The 18,410-nt window shown below is 41.7% G+C and overlaps 2 protein-coding genes across 6 annotated transcripts in view; both read left to right on the top strand.

Annotated features, from left to right (window-relative positions):
* The first annotated feature begins 1,276 nt into the window (after positions 1-1,276).
* On the top strand, positions 1,277-9,151 carry srek1 (splicing regulatory glutamine/lysine-rich protein 1). Its single transcript, XM_028974340.1, has 12 exons — positions 1,277-1,516; positions 1,974-2,107; positions 5,326-5,441; positions 5,695-5,850; positions 5,996-6,174; positions 6,393-6,523; positions 6,611-6,713; positions 6,786-6,896; positions 7,044-7,178; positions 7,269-7,337; positions 7,463-7,586; positions 7,694-9,151. The coding sequence occupies exons 1-12, from the start codon at positions 1,389-1,391 to the stop codon at positions 7,844-7,846; spliced, it is 1,539 nt and encodes a 512-aa protein (XP_028830173.1). The 5' UTR covers positions 1,277-1,388; the 3' UTR covers positions 7,847-9,151.
* Positions 9,152-12,967: 3,816 nt separating this feature from the next.
* Positions 12,968-18,410, top strand: part of mast4 (microtubule associated serine/threonine kinase family member 4) — a 74,696-nt gene continuing 69,253 nt past the window's right edge. For 2 of the 5 annotated variants that reach the window (XM_028974321.1, XM_028974320.1), the window contains exon 1: positions 12,969-13,225. In XM_028974321.1, coding sequence (XP_028830154.1) covers positions 13,016-13,225 — 210 coding nt within the window. In that variant the 5' untranslated portion in view covers positions 12,969-13,015. Of the gene's footprint in view, positions 13,226-15,359; positions 15,608-18,410 lie in introns of those variants that run through there. The other 3 variants (XM_028974333.1, XM_028974323.1, XM_028974322.1) reach the window with 2 other exon arrangements.

Genomic DNA, 18,410 nt, shown 5'->3' with positions numbered 1-18,410 from the left:
CTCTCAAAGTCGTGTAAGTTAATATTTAATGCATGTCCCCATGCATTGTGCATGAGCATTTAAATGTTAATGTATCTTGTCTGGCAAAGGAGTTATGCTGCATAATTTTAAGAAATTAAGACTTAAATGAAATTATTTATCTAATACGTTTATCTTCACCGCAATGCAGACAAAAACAAAAGTGAACTGGAGATTTTTTACAGCACACGTTCCCATATCAGAAGACCCATATATTTCAGTGATAGGGTAAATTATGTGTTTGGCAATATAATCACTTTTTTTTTTTGCTCGGTTTAGATGTATTAAATATGTTGAGTTTCTGGTTACAGAACAGGTGATACGACGTGCTGAATCAACACTGTGCAAGGGGTTAGGGTTAGGGTGGCAGAAAACGCTGTTGTCAGTAGAACACAGGTAACGTGACTCGCCTGGACTCCGCCCTCATCTTCTTATTTCATCTCAATGAACCAACCAAATCACATTTTTTTCCCCAAATCTCACCAAGCAAGAAAGATTTGAGAACCACTGCTTTGTACTTAAACCCTCCTGCATGAAGACAACTGGTTGATTACCATTAATGTGTTTTTTTTTTGGTACTGTACACTAACTAAGGTTTTTGATGACTTTCCTCAAACATGATCAGCAGTTATGTGATATGTTCATTGTAATTTGTTTGATATATGCCCTTCATTTTGATAATTTGGGGCAACCCAGTCGTTACAGCAGCCCAGCACATATACACCTCACTTCTGTAAGCACCAGTTTAACAGAAATATGTTTTTGTATTAATGTAAGTTAACAGATTAAAGAGAAAACACAGACAGGGAGTTCAAGCGCTAACAACATAAGCATACAAACTAAATGCAGAATTCTAAATACAACTTAATTAAATACAGTATGCTAAATTAAACTTAATTAAACACAGTATGCTAAAACGTGCTGAGAAATTATATTGTCAGAGCGATATTATACACGTTAACTGTTTCCCCATGTGCCGTGTACATTGCCAAGTTTGGAGCGGTCTAAGCTCTTTAAAAATGAACTGGTTTGTATCCGACCATTTTGGTTCTTGTGTGTGAAATGTGCCTGAACTTAGATCAAATTGGATAAAGAACACTGAACTATCACAGTAAATAAAAATCAACAATAGACTGACCAGTTTACCAAGACATTAAAAAAAAAAGAAAAAGAAAGTCCTGCGTCCCTGTTGCTGTGCCGCGCGTTGCCCGCGCTTCACTGAGACATTCAGGCGGCTAGGGGGCGCTGTCCGCGGCACCGGCCCGCGTATTTGGACCGGGCCTTGTTCTCTGCGCCCAACAGCAGCTCGGATTTGTCTCCGGCGCTGCGGCCACCGTCTGATAAGCAGAACGTCCCGTTCGGCGCCAGCGATGAGCGGAATTCCCGGCACCGCTGTGATACAGATCACCAATCTGTCCTCGGCGGTGACCAGCGAGCAGATGAGGACGCTGTTCGGCTTCCTCGGTGACGTCGAGGAGCTGCGCCTCTACCCGCCGGAGTGAGTGCTCTGCTCCCGCCGTCCGAATCACGCAAATCACGGGGATTAGGCAAGACGTAGGCCCGGCTCGGTGGCTCGATGCCACGCAGCCGATATGAATCTGGTTCACTTCGCTGCAGTTTACGCTCCACACAATCTTAAAACGAGTTGATTTTTAATCCATTTAAACAAACGTTAAATTCATTTGTTAGCGCCACAGGCGAGAAGCTAGCTCCAGGCCGCTAACTGTTAGCTTCGTGGCATACCACCCTAAATGGCAACGGTGGATTTTCTAATGTTTTCCCACCCCCGGCCGAATTAAAACATTCCGTGTCGTGTTTAAAACGCACTCGTGCAGTAGCAGGCCTTCATATCCGCACGGTTGTGTGTGCAGTAGGATGCAGGATGTGAATGCCTGTGTCAGCCACGACAATGACTGTCTAATGCAACTTACTGAAGCTGTTTTTGTTTCCCCCAGCAACACTCCACTCTCGTTTTCATCCAAAGTTTGTTACATAAAGTATCGAGAGCCGTCCAGTGTTGGTGTGGCGCAGCACTTAACCAACACAGTTTTTATTGACAGAGCCTTGATAGTTGTGCCATGTGCCGAAGGTGAGTATACTTCATCCTCTTCCAGTTCTTGTGCTTGTTTCGTACTTATGTTTACCTTTTCAGTGCTTTTGATGTAAAAAAAAAAAACAACAACAAAAGAATTGGGCGGTAGGCTGGTAGATATGCCGTATACCATAGAACGGACTATTCTGTCACATCACCGGAAGAAACGGCGTTGTATTTTCAGTCTGGTCTCCTGGTGTAGTTGAAGCACCTCGGTTGGTTTCTTATGTGAGGTGTCGCTGGTTTGGCATTACCACAAGGTTGAGGATGTTCACGGATGGAGGTCTTGCTGTTGCGTCCGTCACTGGAGCATTTCACGAAACAATGCTGTGTCGTTGCTGCTCCAGCCTTCACCTTACAGTAAACTACATGAAACAGAGAATGACGTTTCAGGGCTTTTTACAACTCTTGAGTCCACCTTTTTTTTTTTTTTTTTTTTTTTTATCGACACACGCATGCTGTCCACAATTACACGTCGTTCAGTCATTTAGACAAAAGCTTTTACAATGATTTTCAGACGGGTGCAAACCAAGTCAATGGAATGTTTTCACTGTCTCAGTCCCTCCAGGATTTCATGATCGCAAGGATCATGTGAATTCTGTGTGACTTCGCGGTTGGGTCCAATCACTGGTGTCTTTCTGCAAATTTGGCCAATGATCATTACTGTTAAACGAGATACTCGTCATTGCCGTCTCCTGTGTCAAAAACGCTGAGCCGTATGTGACGAAAGCCGCTTCCTTATGCGATGAAGCATGTTTCTTGAATTTGTGCCCTCTTCCTCATGCATGCGTTCAAACATGAGATGTTTTTTCAGTTACCTATCATAATTCTTTCATGTGCCATAATGTCTATAAAATTTTTAATCCAAATTTTTACATATTATTTGCATGCTACAGCTGATATTGCACCATTTTCTTCATTCTCTTGCAATTTCTAAGCTAAAAGACACATTAGACCATGCAACAATTTAAATTTTTTTTATCCTGTGGGGACTGCGTTTATCACTGCTGATTGGAAAGGATTATTTTTTAACATTGTATTATTGCAGCTTTAAAGGAATTTATGGGAGATTTTCAACGCATACCTGATTAAAATGTTTCATGACACAATTTGAAATTGTTGGTAGTAGAGTTTGTCAGTGGCTGCATGTATTAAATGGAAGAAAGCAAAACGTGGTTTTTGTTTTTGATATAGAAAAATGACTGAAGGCATTTATTAATTTACCTTTGTTACACATGCAGTTTATTGGATTAATGTGAGCAGCATTCATGGAACTAAATCTAAATTGATTCGTCATAATGCTTGCATGCCTGATTTTAATCAGGTGGTTGTTGCAGTTCATCAGAAAACTATATTTTAGCCAAGTGATGTAATACTAAATTATTTATATTACTTGTTCAGATGGGGTGTCAAGTGCATTTTCTGGTAGTAGCTAACCACATATTCTCTCTCTTTCATTTTATTTTTTTTTCCCCCTCAATATTTTTGTATCCCTTTCCCCCATTCCTGCTTCCATCTATCTATCTACCTATCTATAATTCTTTCTGTCTATCTAATATCTTTACAAGCAAGCAAGCAAATACATTTCCTGTTGGTATTTTCCCACCCTGATCACTCTCCCTGAAATGCTTGTCCACGTATTGGATGGCTACTGAGTTTATTAATTTGGTTTTATGTGTTTTTTCTGTGTGATTATGTGTGCATATCAGATGACTAGACTGGCCCAGCCGTTACACTTCACTAGCCTGAGTCAGGCATTGTTTTCCAAGCCACTATCCCCGCTGGGGCCAACGCTGCCTTCAAAGGGGGGATGTGACCAGGAGAATAGCTGCTGAACCTTCCAAGATGGACACCCTGTCTCTTTTTTTTGTTTTTCTCCTTTCATTTACTTTTACCTGTACAAACACATTTGTTGCATACCCATCCATTGTGGTTTTATTTAATTTATTTATAATTTTTTATTTGTTCTTTCTGTCCCCAGCCCCTTTTAATCCCCCCAGTTGCATTGTTGACGTGTTTTTGTGATGCTGTTTAGGTTGACATGGCACCCAGGGGTTTAGGGTGGGTGTTTTGTCATTATTGGGATTCTGTGGAGATGACTAACAATTTTTAATTTTTTTTTTCACAAAATTTCTCCCTGCTTCTCAGTATTAATAACAGAAAACTGAAAGTAACATGGTCAGAAGTTCACTATTTATGCAATTTTTCTTTAAAGCACACCTGAGTTTGATAACCCACAGTTAAACGTCTAAAGTATTCACGTTTAACACCATGAACTGACTTTGATGGCAGGGATAAGCAATGCAAGAGGAGAATTTGTCATGTTACATTTACCTTCATTTATCAGTAAAATCCCAAAAGAGGTTTAGTGTAGGTAAGATTAAGAAAATGTTTTTAACTGTCCTGTCTGCTCTGACCTGTTTTTAATGTTTCATATTTTTAGTATTTAGTAGCCAACACAATGGGAGGGCTAATTTGCCACTGTTAAGACCCTTTTAAAACTGACAGTATGCATTACATCCTACGTCCTGACAGATCAGAGTGAAAGCTATCCAATTTTTTTGCTACAGATTTGGGATTTTTTTTTCCTTCCAACAACTACTCTTTAAAATGTTCTTCTTTTCTATATCTGATGTTCTGTGTGCTATTAGTGATGCAGCCAACATGAACGGTTGTCTTGTGTTGCACACCCTATCCAACACTGCGAAACGATCGCCCCAGGGAGAAAAGCGCCCATGCTTGATATCGTATGGTTCATGACCAATAAGTTTCCAGTACAGGTGACCCTTACCTCAAAGTGTTCAACTCATTCTCTACATTTACTTTGATCTGATCTTTTATTTTAATTTATTTTCATTTATTTTAAGAGGGGAAATGGACAATTCAGATATTTTTTGTGGGATATGTTTAATGTTTTTGTGCTAGACACTCAGTTGATTGGCTAAGGGGAGATATATGTATTTTTTTTTTTTTTTTTTTTTTTTTTTTTTTTTTTTTTAAATAGAGTAGACATTGTAGTGGTTTTGCTAAATAGAAGAATTGCAAATCTCAACCAATAGGTTACACAGGCATCATAGCAGTATAGCACAGTCACTATGACATAGCAGGGCTTTTCTCTCTTTCTCTCTATCTGTGAGTGCAGTAAGTAGTGCAGATGGAGAAAGGGGCTTCACTCTCCATTGCGCTATGGTAATGCTGTTACTTTTACCCTGCAGGGAAAATCCCAGAGGAGTCCAAGGCGCTGTCGCTTTTGGCTCCCAGCACGCCTGTGACCAGCCTCATCCCAGGAGGGGGGCTTCTGCCTATACCCACTCCAGCCCCACTCCAAAATGTAAGTGACTGCAGGTATCTGTGTGATGTCGCGATGGGAACAATTTCAGGGCATATGTCACATGACCAATGCTCTAGGTCAGTGGTTGTGGGCTAGTCTGTGTTTGAAATCACTGATTAGCCTTATTTTGTTTCATAGCTATAAGATTGTAAAGGAATTTAGTGAATTCACAATCATATATTGTCCAAGTCTGTTAGGTCCTTTTTGAAGGTACTGAACATTTTAGGGCTCATCCACACTACTATTTTTGTAGTTGAGTCTTCCCATGGGAAAACTGGGAGCCTTACAAGCAGGCCTGGACACTGCACTGAAAGGCGCCGCTTCCCAGCCTCCACTGATGGGAAACGTGGACCCCTCCAAAGTTGACGAGATTAGGAGGACCGTATACGTAGGCAACCTGAATTCTCAAGTAAGTTTCTCTTTGTCTTTCTGTCCATTTCTTTTAATTCAATTTAATTATATAATTGTCTTCGCTTATAAAAGAGTGCTTTCATTCTGTCAGGAGTGCAGATCTACTTTCATTTTAAAACTGGTTTTGTTTGTGCTCTATGCAGACCACAACAGCCGAGCAGCTTCTAGAATTCTTCAAACAAGTGGGCGATGTGAAATTTGTCCGAATGGCCGGTGATGAGACGCAGCCAACCCGCTTTGCCTTTGTGGAGTTTGCTGATCAGGAGTTTGTAGCCAGGGCTCTTACCTTCAATGGAGTCATGTTCGGCGATAGACCCCTCAAGTATGTGCCCTTGCAAACTCTTCCATTTCTCCTCTCAGGCCCAAAACAATGCTATTTCAACTACAGTCGCTAACAGAGCATATAAAATGGACTAAGAAGAAAATATTTTGTATACAACAAGAAAGCCTTTGCCAGATCTTTTTTTTTTTTGTGTGTGTTTTTCCAAATCATCTTGTGTTCGTAGATTTTGGCTCATACCCGTTTGTGTTTTTTGCCAGGATTAACCATTCTAACAACGCCATTGTAAAGCCCCCAGAGCTCACGCCTCAGGCTGCGGCCAAGGAGCTGGAAGATGTGATGAAAAGGGTCCGTGAGGCACAGTCTACCATTGCTGCTGCCATTGAACCAGGTTACCCTCACCATACAGATCAGTTATTTCCTCCGGGGGGAGAGGAGATGATTTCCCAATTTGTGTAATATTGCTTTTTCTGTACAGACGTGAGAACACTTTCCACTAGTCATACCAGGCAGAGAAGGTCATGGTCCAGGTCACGCTCTCCTTCACATTCCAGAAGGAAGAGGTCACGGTCACGAGACAGGTAATAGTCAAAAGCCAGACCTCTGGATGTTGGTATTATTGCTACTTAGTGATGTGACCTTTCCGTCATCAGAGCACGACCATCTCAGCGACCACGGCAGAAGTTCAATGACACGCGCATCTCCCATAAGCGGCGTTCACGTTCCCGCAACAGGAAGCGCAGCCACAGTCGATCTCGCTCCAGGTCAGCCATATTGAAACTACAAATCCAGTTTGAAATGTATCACCAGCAATATCTAGTGTTTTTCTCTCTCCATATTTTATACTGAATGTACTTTCTGAACTCTACAGCATTATCCCTAAATCTCCCACTGTTCAACTCTTCTTTCAGGGACAGGCGGAAAGATGGGAGGATGAGGAGTAAAAATGATGACTGGGAAAAGGAAGACAAGAGGCATAAGGAGAAAAAGGGACGAACGCCCCCAAAGAGCTACAGCAGTTCCCGAAGGTCTCGCAGTAACAGCAGGTCAGCAGAACAAGCATTTGCCCAAACCACCATGGCTGGCTAGTATGCATTGTATTTGGTTTGCTTACTGAATGACATTGTTTCAAACAGAGGACACAGAAAGTGGAGCAGAACTCGATCTAGGTCCCCAAGAAGGAAAGTCAAATTATCACCAAAGAGGTGAGTCTTAATTCTGCCACGTTCGGTTTTTACATTTTCAAGGATGCAAAATGTGCCTCTTATCATTGGTCATTTTCATCATATGAGTGTGCATGAAGTATTACTCTAATTATGCTTTTTTCCAGAGGAAAGAAGGACAAAAAGCGGGAGAAGGAGAGAAATGGAAGCAGGGAGAGAATCGAAAGGTCCACCTCCAGGGGAATGAGCAACCGAGAAAAAGATCGGCAAGAGAAGGCAATACCTGCCCAGGTAAGTGATCATTTTTATTTATTTATTTACTTCTTTTGCATAATTCCTCAGAAATTAGTCTGGTGGTTTCTAATTGTTTATGTGCTCTTGTCACACATCTTGTGCAGGTGTATCATAATTCTGATGAAGAGAAGGATTATGAGAGTGACTGTGATCGATCGGGCTCGGTTAGTGACGCTGCCTCGTCACCAGCACAGCACAATGGCAGCTACTGCAGCCAACAGCTTGAAGAAGACCAGTTAGTAGATGCCACTGAGTGACACATTAACACACATATTGCTGCTCCCTTGTGAAGCTCTCTCCTTGCTTTTCCTTCAGAGAATTGTTAGAAGCCATAACCCTCGCGCCTCTGAGCATTTTTTTTTTGTTGTTGTTGTTACTGTGGAATCGTTATCATATGATATTCATATGGAAAATGGACCTGAACATGAATAGATATTTGTTTGCTTTTTTTTTTTTTTTTTTTTTTTCGATTTGATTTTTGAGAACATTAATCTTATCTGAATAGCTTTCATTTTTTGTATTAGCTCTTTCATGGATACAGAATCCATGGTTTTGCCTTTGTAGTTTTATTGTCATAATTGTTAATTATTTCTACCTGGAGACTTAAATCTGTGACTAGTATGAACAAAAATATTTGTAATTGTGAATTTGAGGGCAAATGCCTTTTCTGCTGTTGACTGCCCAACAGAGTATTGTAATTTACCAAGGCTGTTAAATAACCAAGGTATAATGGAGTGTGCGCACAGACCAGAGCAAAAGTGCCTAGCCTGTACAAAATGTACTGTTGTCACACTCAGTTCAGATGAATATTCACGCTGACCTGGACACCACACTGCTGTGAGATGTCAGCGCTTGTGACACACCTCTGTTTTCAAGGCTTTGCCAGTTCAGTGTGAAATCTGCTTTCTTTCTTTTTTTTTTTTTTTTTTTGTTTGTGCTTTGCAAAGCTCACTGCTGCATCACACGGACCTCTGAACCAGGCCAGGTCTGTTGTTTAGACGCAGTTTGCTCTTTTGGCTTCAGTCAAAATGGATTTTAGAGTGAATACATGATATTCCCTTAAATTGTGGCCAAACCTGGCAACAGTGATGATTTTTTTTTTTTTTTATGCATCAACCTGTTGGTGGTATTTTTAAATATGAATAGTATTTAAGTGAATTCATGCCCTGTCTCATCTTCAGACCAACAATTAAAGGTTCAGAAATGATTTTTAATTTATTGACAGGATTATAAATTAAGCGTTGACAGGATGTGTACTGCCTTTTGTAACTTCAGTGGAATTGAAGATTTGTGGCGTTTTACATGAACATCTCCATATGAAACTGATTTAATTTAGTACATTTTTTTTTTGTGTGGTTTTTACAAATTCCCTTTACATTGTAATTAGGAAAAAATATATATACATTCACTGTACATGTCTGCAGAACTGAATTTCCTAACTGAAAGCTGTATATTATATAGGTAGATAACTTCAATTAAACATTCAGTTTACTCTGATACCAATTATTTATAAAGTCATGATTCCTTTCATCAATAAAAAGAAAATTGCTGTTACAATGAAACAAAGACGTATTGGTTTGTCTTTTGTACAGTTTGATACATTTTTGCATTGTTAGTCATTTGTAAAAGCATTCCGGCTGAGAACTCTCAAGGCCCAGTGAATGTCCATTAAAGATGAATGAGGAAGTTAGTCCTGCCACATGTTTGGAAATGCCAAGTGTCAGTCATATGGCCAAAAGCTTTGAGAATGACACAAATACTGGTTTTGCTGCTTCTGTTTTTATTCCGGCAATTTGCATGTAGTCCAGAGTGTTATGAAGAGTGATCAGATGAATGGCAAAGTCCCTCTTTCCCATGAAAATGATCATAATAATAAAAAAAAATTATCTACATTGTGGACCTGTGAGATTATTTCAGTGATCCTCTTGCTATCGCTCATAGTGTTTTGAGGAACACAAGGCTGGAGATCATTCTGTCATGCTGATTGAGTTAGAATAGCAGGCTGGATTCTTTAAAAGGAGAGTGATGCTTGAAATCATTATTCTTTCTCTGTAACCACTGTTACCTGCAAGGAAACACGTGCAGTCATCATTGCATTGCATAAAAAGGGCTTCACAGGCAAAGATAAAAGTGAAAGTAAAGTGATTGTCATTGTGAAGCACAGCACATGGTGACACAACAAAATGCGTCCTCTGCTTTAAACCCATCACCCTTGATGAGCAGTGGGCAGCCATGAACTGGCAACCTTCCGATTATGGGCCTGCTTCCTGCACTGCCCTGGTCCACCACTGCCCCGGTGGGTAGGACAGGACAGACTGAGATTCTGAAAAAGTACAGGGATTGGACTGCTGAGGACTGGGGTAAAGTAATTTTCTCTGATTAAGCCCTTTTTCTGATTGTTTGGGGATGTGGTGGTAATCTGTAATCAAAAGGTTGCCTGTTCCAATCCCGACCCACTGAGGCAAAGTACTGACCCCACAAACTACCTACTAACCGGTGCCTTTCATGGATGTCCACTGCTCCCTCTGGATAAATTAAATGCAGAGACCACATTTCACTGTGTGCTGTGCTGCACTGTAACATGTGACATCTAATCACTTTCACTTCACTAGAAAAATAATTGTCCATTGAAGAAAAGGTGAGAGCTACCATCAGTCATGTCCTGTGCCAACAGTAAAGCATCCTGAGACCATTCACATGTGGGCTGCTTTTCATCCAAAGGAGTGGCCTCACTCACAATTTTGGTGAATAACAATGCCTTTTCCAGCATGATGGAGCACCGTGCCATAAGGCCAAAGTGATAACTAAGTGGCTGGGGGAACAAACTTGGACCTTAATCCAGTTGAGAACTTGTGGTCAATCCTCAAGCGGTGGGTGGACAAACAAACACCCACAAATTCTGCCAAACCCCAACTACTGATTATGAAGGAATGGGTTGCCACCAGTCAGGATTTGGCCCAGACGTTGATTGACAGCATGTCAGGGTGAACTGCACACTGCGAACATTGACTCTTTCCATAAACTTGGTGTAATTGTCAATAAAAGCCTTTGAAAGTAAAAAATGCTTGTAATTATACTTTAATTAAAATCTGTACAACTGATACAAAGATCTAAAAACACAAGTAAACTTTGTGAAAACCAGTATTTGTGTCAACTTTTGGCCACAATTGTATGTATGTGCAGCTGGGCCCAAATTAACTCTTTACTTTTAAAGGATTAAGGCCTTTGCTATGAGAGTTCACCTCTCCTTTACTAACTTACAATGATTTCCTACTATGCCTAATACTGAATATTAAGGTATATATATATTGACTATATAATCAGTTTTCCTCAATTCAATATAGTCTACCCCCCCCCCCCCCCCCCCCCCCTCTACCAATGCGAAACATATGAGGCAAGCAACATCTTCCTCCATTTTTATAATGGATTTGAAGTGAAGTGATTGTCACATGTGATACACAGTAGAACAGCACACTGTGCACACAGTGAAATGTGTCCTCTGCATTTAACCCATCACCCTTGGTGAGCAGTGGGCAGCCCCTGTATCTACATGTAATACTGTGAGTAGGGCCTCAACCGAGCCGCTGGGAATGCACAATCCAGTGCGTGTCTGGCTCAAAGCCCAGGTAAATGGGGAGGGTTGCATCGGGAAGGGCGTCAGGTGTACACATCGAATGTTTAGACAACCAAACCGGTTGATCTGCTGTGGCGACCCCTAACGGGAGCAGCCATAGAAGAAGAAGACTGTGAGTTAGGCTGTTATTGCTATACAAAAATCCCCCCATCTGTGTACATGGTATGGCAAGGTTTTTTGTTTTGACACCTTACATGTGGGGTTGCTTGATCCAGTGTATGATAGATGCTATTTAAACAGCAGCGTTGATGACTATTGTGATCGTCCATGCAGTCTTTTATGTTTTTGAGAGGAAACTGGAGGAATCCAGTTGCAGAGCTTGCAAAAATTAGTTGGAAATTATTTAGAGCGCATGAAGACATATTCCGGACCATTAATTTTATTTAAATGTTTTATTTGTGATTTTCAACAACAGCTGTTGACCAATATCCACCCACTACCCGACAAACAGCATTTTTAAATGTAAAAATAAAATAAATAAATACAAAAGGGGGAAGGGAAGCAGTCTCCTCTCAGTGTTACAGTATTTTACTTTGTATATGCATTACATGCCTATGCTGGACTTAAACTGGATGATTTTTTATCATAATCAATAAATGGTGACCATATCTCCTTGAACCTTTCCTGCCGATTAGCTTGACTGCATCGCAGCTTTTCCAACTTCAACATGGAGAGCATTTCCTTAATCCAGCCACTGAAAGAGGGGGGCTTGTCATATTTCCACAACAGCAGAATAAGTCTTCTGGCCATTAATGATGGACCAGGAGTTTTAAATCACAACCTTAGAGGTGTGAGGCGTTGTCACTAAATGGAGCACCGCCATGCTGCCTCCATATGCTGTACTATATATCGTATGTGAGAGACCTTCATTTTTTTGTACTTTATACTTTCTGAATCACAAAAACACAAAAGTGGCTCCCGCTGTTCTCAACTGTTACAGAAAACAAGCCATTCACATAACAAGCAGAGGAGGTTTACTCAGTTATGACTTCAGCCCACACAAAGTCAGACAAATAACAGTGATTATATTTTTTTACATTTTCTGTGAAAATAGCTTGCTCTGTTAATAACACATACAATCCTATATACACATATGGCATTTTAGATGGCAACAGTCAAAATGTAGTTTAATGTGCTCTCATATTTCCAAATCTATGCCTCAGTGCATACACAACATTACAATTAAGGCAAGAATTAGGACTGTAAATTGAGAAACAGCTGAAATTATATCAGAAGGCTGCCAAAGTGAGCAAAGTACCGTCCCCACACATTTCCCCAGGCATTTCGCTTTGTGTGCATTGCTGTGCATCATAATGACAATCACTTCACAATCAGTATGTCTTCTTTATTACTGATAAATGATACATGAATTTGATTACATCCCACTAGCTTTAGTTACCATGCAAAAAAAAAAAATGAAAACGAAAAAAGCTTAATAACTACAACAAAATAGTGTCTTGACGGCTCGTAAGTAGAAAATATTTCATTAATTACATAAATACCTTACTGCTAGAAAGTCCCCCGTATCCACGCAATTCTGGACGCGACCTGGACTCCGAATTCGCTCTGACCCCGGCCACGGAAAGGTCAGCAGCGCGTGCAGGGCGGAGCGACTCCGGTCGCGCGTCTGTGGAGGCGGGGGATGAGACGCGACGATGATGATGGCGACGACGACGATGATGATGGTGCGGACACGTTGCGCCGCAACTTCTCACTGAACTCCGCCGCAGCCATGCGGTCCGCGAGCTGCGGCAGCGCGACCGAACGCGCCGGGTGAAAACTTCCGGCCCGCATGGAGGGAACGGACCCGGGCATGTTCGGGAGCGTCCAGGGCGCCTCTCCCCCGAGCGGGGCGGCGCGGCGTTTAACCTCGGGACGGGGGAGCGAAGGAGCGGCTGAAGCCGAGCAACGCGGGGAGCACGGGGAAGACGGGGAGAAGCGTCAACGCGAGCGCCTGGCGGCGCCGGAGGAGGAGGGAGAGGAGGAGGAGGAGGAAGACATGGTAAGGTCCGGTGGGGAGAAGGCAACTTCGCGGCTGCGGGGACAGGTGTGCCACGGTGGTTTCGGACGAACGCAAAACACGAGGCGCTTGGACTAAAAAAACAAAAAAAAACAAAAAAAACGTGGTAGTAGCCTAGTGGGTAACACACTCGCCTATGAACCAGAAGACCCGGGTTCGAATCCCACTTACTACCATTGTGTCCCTGAGTAAGACACTTAACCCTAAATTGCTCCAGGGGGGGACTGTCCCTGTAAATACTGATTGTAAGTCGCTCTGGATAAGGGTGTCTGATAAATGCTGTAAATGTAAATGAAACACCCGGCAGTTTTGGTCTAAACACGTTTCTGCAAAAACGCAGAAACGATCGACGGGCAACTGTGCCAACTTGGCGTGAGGAGCCGTTTTCATCACAGCTGCCTGTTTGGCTTCTCAACTTGGAGCGGCGCTCTCGATGGATGGAAATCGCCTCGGTAACTGGCCTGGGGGGGGTGGGTGTCATCCCAGTAGGGATCACCACCAAGTTAACTAGTGAAGGGGTTGCATGGGGAAGTGGACCCGGTCCACTGAGCAAAGTACTGTCCCCACACCCGGGCTCCACTGCTCACTAAGGGGCCATGGGTTAAATGCAGAGGACACGTTTCGTTGTGTCCACCATGTGCTGTGCTGTGTACCACAACGACCGTCGCTTCCTTTTCACTTCTCTTTCACTGGTCTGGTCCTGTTTTCTTCTACCTTGCTGAAGAAAACGTTTCAGTGGTGGTTCGTCTGGTTCCTTCAACCTCAGCATGTGATGCCTGGCCTAGATCAGCTTCTCTCGGATCTATAGTCCTGCATGTCAGTAGCTGGTTGGGTTCAATTAGTTTGTGTGCAGGGAGGTCACCGTCCGTTGACGTGCACTAATATGACCCCAAGCATGTCATTCAGTTTTAGACCAAAAGAGGGAAAGTGCTGCAGTGACTGCAGCTTATCCGGCAATCTCTAAAATCCGTGTTTACAGTAGGCAGGTCCAGCTGGACTTTGTCTGTTTACTCTTGCCTCATGTCAACTAGCGTCCAACCTAATGTGGACACCCTTAAATCATATTGACATTGGCCTGCTATGGCCTTAAGTGTTCAGCCCTGCAAGGAGTTTTGTGAATAAATACGTCATTTTGTCGCGTGGAAGCCCAGACGTTTAGTCTAAATAGTCATTCAGAAAATATCTGCTTATTTAGATGATGCTGAGATGAGCTCAACAGCATTAATGGGTGGTAGTAGCCTAGTGGGTAACACACTCACCTATGAACCAGAAGACCCAGGTTCTAATCCCACTTACTACCATTGTGTCCCTGAGCAAGACACTTAACCCTAAATTGCTCCAGGGGGGGACTGTCCCCTGTAACTACTGATTGTAAGTCGCTCTGGATAAGGGCGTCTGGTAAATGCTGTAAATGTAAATTAATGGGTTTAAAGCTGTGTGGCTTATTAAAAATAGTCTTCTGGTGAACCAGATTAACCGTCCCAGACCACCTGATAGGTCTGCACTGATTGGTTTTATACTCTGACCATAGGAAGCGTTTCAAGTAGAATTGAGAATATGCCTTTCACCTCGAATCAAGTGTCGTATATATGGCAAATATCTGCCGTAGGAGCATGAATCCTGTAGAAGATAAAATGTTTGGTCTCCACATGCTCATGGCAAACCCCTTTAATCTGGACCTTTGCCACTGCCACGCCCGCCTCTCTCGTTAGATGATACCGCAGCCAAAACCAAAACGTGCTGAGCCCAGAGTGGCGTCCAAGCAGTCGTCCCACTCTGACATTAAACAGTCGTTTGGTTTTTGTACACACCGCACATGCTTATTTTCCACCTCTGTAAAATTAATTTGGGTGTTATGACACAAAGAGGATTAATCAGACTTTTCCTTTCTTCCCTGGCAATGCACGTTGTAATTCGAGTGAGAAAATGATTAATCTGTAAAAATCAGTCATTTTCCCCAACTGAAGTTGGTGGAGGTGCACGTGGATGACCTGCATCCCTCCGAATGTCATAAAGTGTTTATCAAAAATATTTATGTAAGGCTGGTTATTAATAAACTGCCCACCTATTTTAGTTGGGCTGCTGGCTTACAAGGGAGATGTCCAGTGATCGTGAATAGCTTATTCACTAAGAGGATTCGGCTTTAATCTGTTTAAGGCTCCTCCTGCACCTACGCTGGACCCTGTCATCACAGGAGGTGGCTTTGATTTTTGCCGTTTAAGCGTCCCTCCGTGGTTTTGTGTAGCTGAGCATGATCGAAAGGTCAGCATAGGTTTTGAAGGGAACCCGTTATCAAACAGGAGAGCAATGGCAGCCCACAGACCTTTGGTGGTGGACAAACATGCATCCTCTGGTGACTGTAAGGTAGGAAAACTTCCGGAGTAACTTCCGTCTTCTTGGTTGGAAATCCATCAATGCAATATTTGTACCATCACGAGTTATCAGTAAATTTCTGGATTCAAGGCTGGGGTTTACCTAAGAATGAAAATGTGTTGTTTTTTAGACATTTCTGTGATTTTGATATTAATCGAGATTTTATTGGAAAGCAATTAAAATAGTAGGTGATTTTAATACCTGATGAAATTTGTGTAAAAATAATAATAATTTCCTGAAACTCCTTTGAGGATCCCACACCTGGTCGTTCATTATCTCAAGTTCAATGTGTTTCATAATTGTTTTTTATGTTTTATGATTTTTAATGATTTGTTTTTTGCCACCCTCCTGACTCATCTAGAAAAAGTACAGTTTTTGTAAGTGTGAGTTTAGCCATGACGTCAGATGACTCGTGTGCCAGATTTATTGGTTTTAATAATCCGGACAGTAACTGATGGATAGTGAATTAGTTTAGCCCTGAATATTCGGGCTCTTCGCAGCAATGGGGGCTTTGACCCCAAAGCTGCATGTTTGCGTTTTTGCAGCAGGAAGCTGCATCTGCGTAAACAGATGGAAGGTGTCCAGCGCTCAGAGACGAGGGTCTGTCTTGAGAGGCCAGCAGTGATGACCTGAAGGACTGTCTGCTCTGCATTCCTTTTCTCATTTCTTTAAAGATACTTGAGTCTTGAAAACAAGAGTTCAGACCCAGAGTTCTGTTCTTTTTCTATAGTATGATATTGATGCAATATCAATTTTCTGCCTGTCCCTTTGGTGAGACAGAAGGATTGACTTTTAAAAAAAAAAAAATTCTGTCCTCAATGGACGTCTCTTGGCTTAAGCCCAAAGGTGGTAGGGTGTAATTTTAGAGTCATAATTCTCAGAATGTTTTACAAAGAATGCGCTCCATGACCTCTTACAGGAGTAGTCTGGCCAAGAGGTAGTTGTTTGGGGCTTTCAGATAAGGGTGCACATTCCCATCCACTGTCTTGTGTAAATATATATTTATACAATTTATACATAAAGAAAATATCATGTGTTGTACTCTGATTTATGTAGGTAGAATCTATACGAAAAAATTAAAACATTTAGACAAATCTAATATTTACATCTTTACTATATAGTGCCATGCATAAAAAAAATCAGTTCATGTCCCGGCAGGGATTTCATTGTTTATCAGGGAGACTCCACCCCTGTTATAGCACAATGTGAGGGAGGAAAATGTACAAGAGGTTTTAATCTCAAGCATGACCACCACCACACAGAAAAGGCAGTTTAATTCGCAGCTTCATTTTTTTCCATGAGCTCATGGATGTGTGGGAGTATTTTGCTCACACTGTCTCTCAGGTTACTGCCCTGCTAACTGGCTAAAGCTATTCTGGGCTGATGGGCAGTGGGGAGGGCCGATGTCGGCTTCATAGATGGGAACGTATGTGTCCCAGTCTTCTGATTTATCACATGGCAATGTGAGCGGTGGAAAGGAGAGAAACATCAAGCCTTGCTCATAGAAAGAAATTAATCTGAGATGTTAACATGTACACCACTCTTTTAATTAGTTTGGGTTAGATATATGTCGATGCACTGAAGCACCAATTGCTATTAAAGGCTTAAAGCAAATAAATGTTTCTCTTCGGAATCGTTTGTGTTGCTTAATATAGTCTTTGTTAGAAGCCAAGTTTTTAAAGGATATGTCTATGCTGCAGTTAATTACTTAACCATGTATTCGGTGCAATGGGTAGTTTTACATCTGGCAACAGAGCAGAAATTCAGTGAAAATGAAGCTGCAAAATGTTTGGAAGCAGTTCAAGTGTCCACCTGAGCCTGGTTCCCTGCAGCATATGCATTACTGCATACTCTGAGGGTAGTCTGACACTCATATCTGTTTTTCCCCCTGTCTTGCACAATTGGTGCCATAATGTGTTAATGTTGCTTTTGCTGATGTGTTGCTTAGCAACCACAACTGCTTAATGAACTGCTTCACTAAAAAGACACTGCATTACAAATATCAGAAACACACACATGTTCTTGAATTATTGTTAGAAGTTTTTGGCTCAATTTGCTTACCCTCTGCATCCAAAAATAATATCTCTCATGTATAATTGCTTGCTTTCGTGTATGCATCATCAGCTCAACTCTTTTCCAAGGTTCTGAAGGCTTAGGTGATTGAGGCAACGTGCGAATGTCGAGACTGGCTGCTGAAGTGCAAATAAATACATTCCAGTAATGTTGTGAGTTTGATTCATTTCAATGAACCGTACAGTGAGTAGCAGCCCCAGCCATTGCTTCATTGTTAGATGTTATAATTTCTTTCTTTTTAATGCCTAAATAGCTATTCACTATTCATTATTGAAAATGTGATCATGGATTGAAGTGAGACTTTTGAAGCGTTCGCGCTGCCCACTATTGTTACACTATATTTTATCATTCCAGGAGGACAGAATGACTATAGTCAAAACCTCAGCTATTTTAATCAGACAGGCACATCATATTTACTCGTCAGTTTCATTAGGCATGATGAGCATGGTGGAGTGTTTCATGTATCAGGATTTGAATGGGGTACTTTGCTTTTGTATACAACAGTCCTAGTAATAAAATGAATTGGACTCAATCAGACATATTACTTACAGTGATCAGATTTAGTCAACCTGTTTATGTAATGGATGGATCACCTTCACTTATTTTGGAGCATTAGAGATTCAGACCACCACCTGTCAGAAGGGATGGTGAATAAAATATATGCATTTAATATCAATAAAGCTCCTCTTGACTTAGAATTAACATTTTTCCTCATCTTTCC

The sequence above is a fragment of the Denticeps clupeoides genome, chromosome 3, assembly GCF_900700375.1.
Source record: "Denticeps clupeoides chromosome 3, fDenClu1.1, whole genome shotgun sequence".
Lineage (NCBI taxonomy): Eukaryota > Metazoa > Chordata > Actinopteri > Clupeiformes > Denticipitidae > Denticeps > Denticeps clupeoides.
This window is presented reverse-complemented; position numbering and strand designations above follow the sequence as displayed.

Excerpts from the sequence above, each read along its gene's own strand:
- srek1 (XM_028974340.1), top strand. The coding sequence starts at position 1,389 with ATGAGCGGAATTCCCGGCACCGCTGTGATACAGATCACCAATCTGTCC. Across the intron at positions 5,851-5,995 it reads TAGGCAACCTGAATTCTCAA|ACCACAACAGCCGAGCAGCT; the intron begins GTAAGTTTCTCT and ends TGCTCTATGCAG. Across the intron at positions 6,714-6,785 it reads AGGTCACGGTCACGAGACAG|AGCACGACCATCTCAGCGAC; the intron begins GTAATAGTCAAA and ends TTCCGTCATCAG.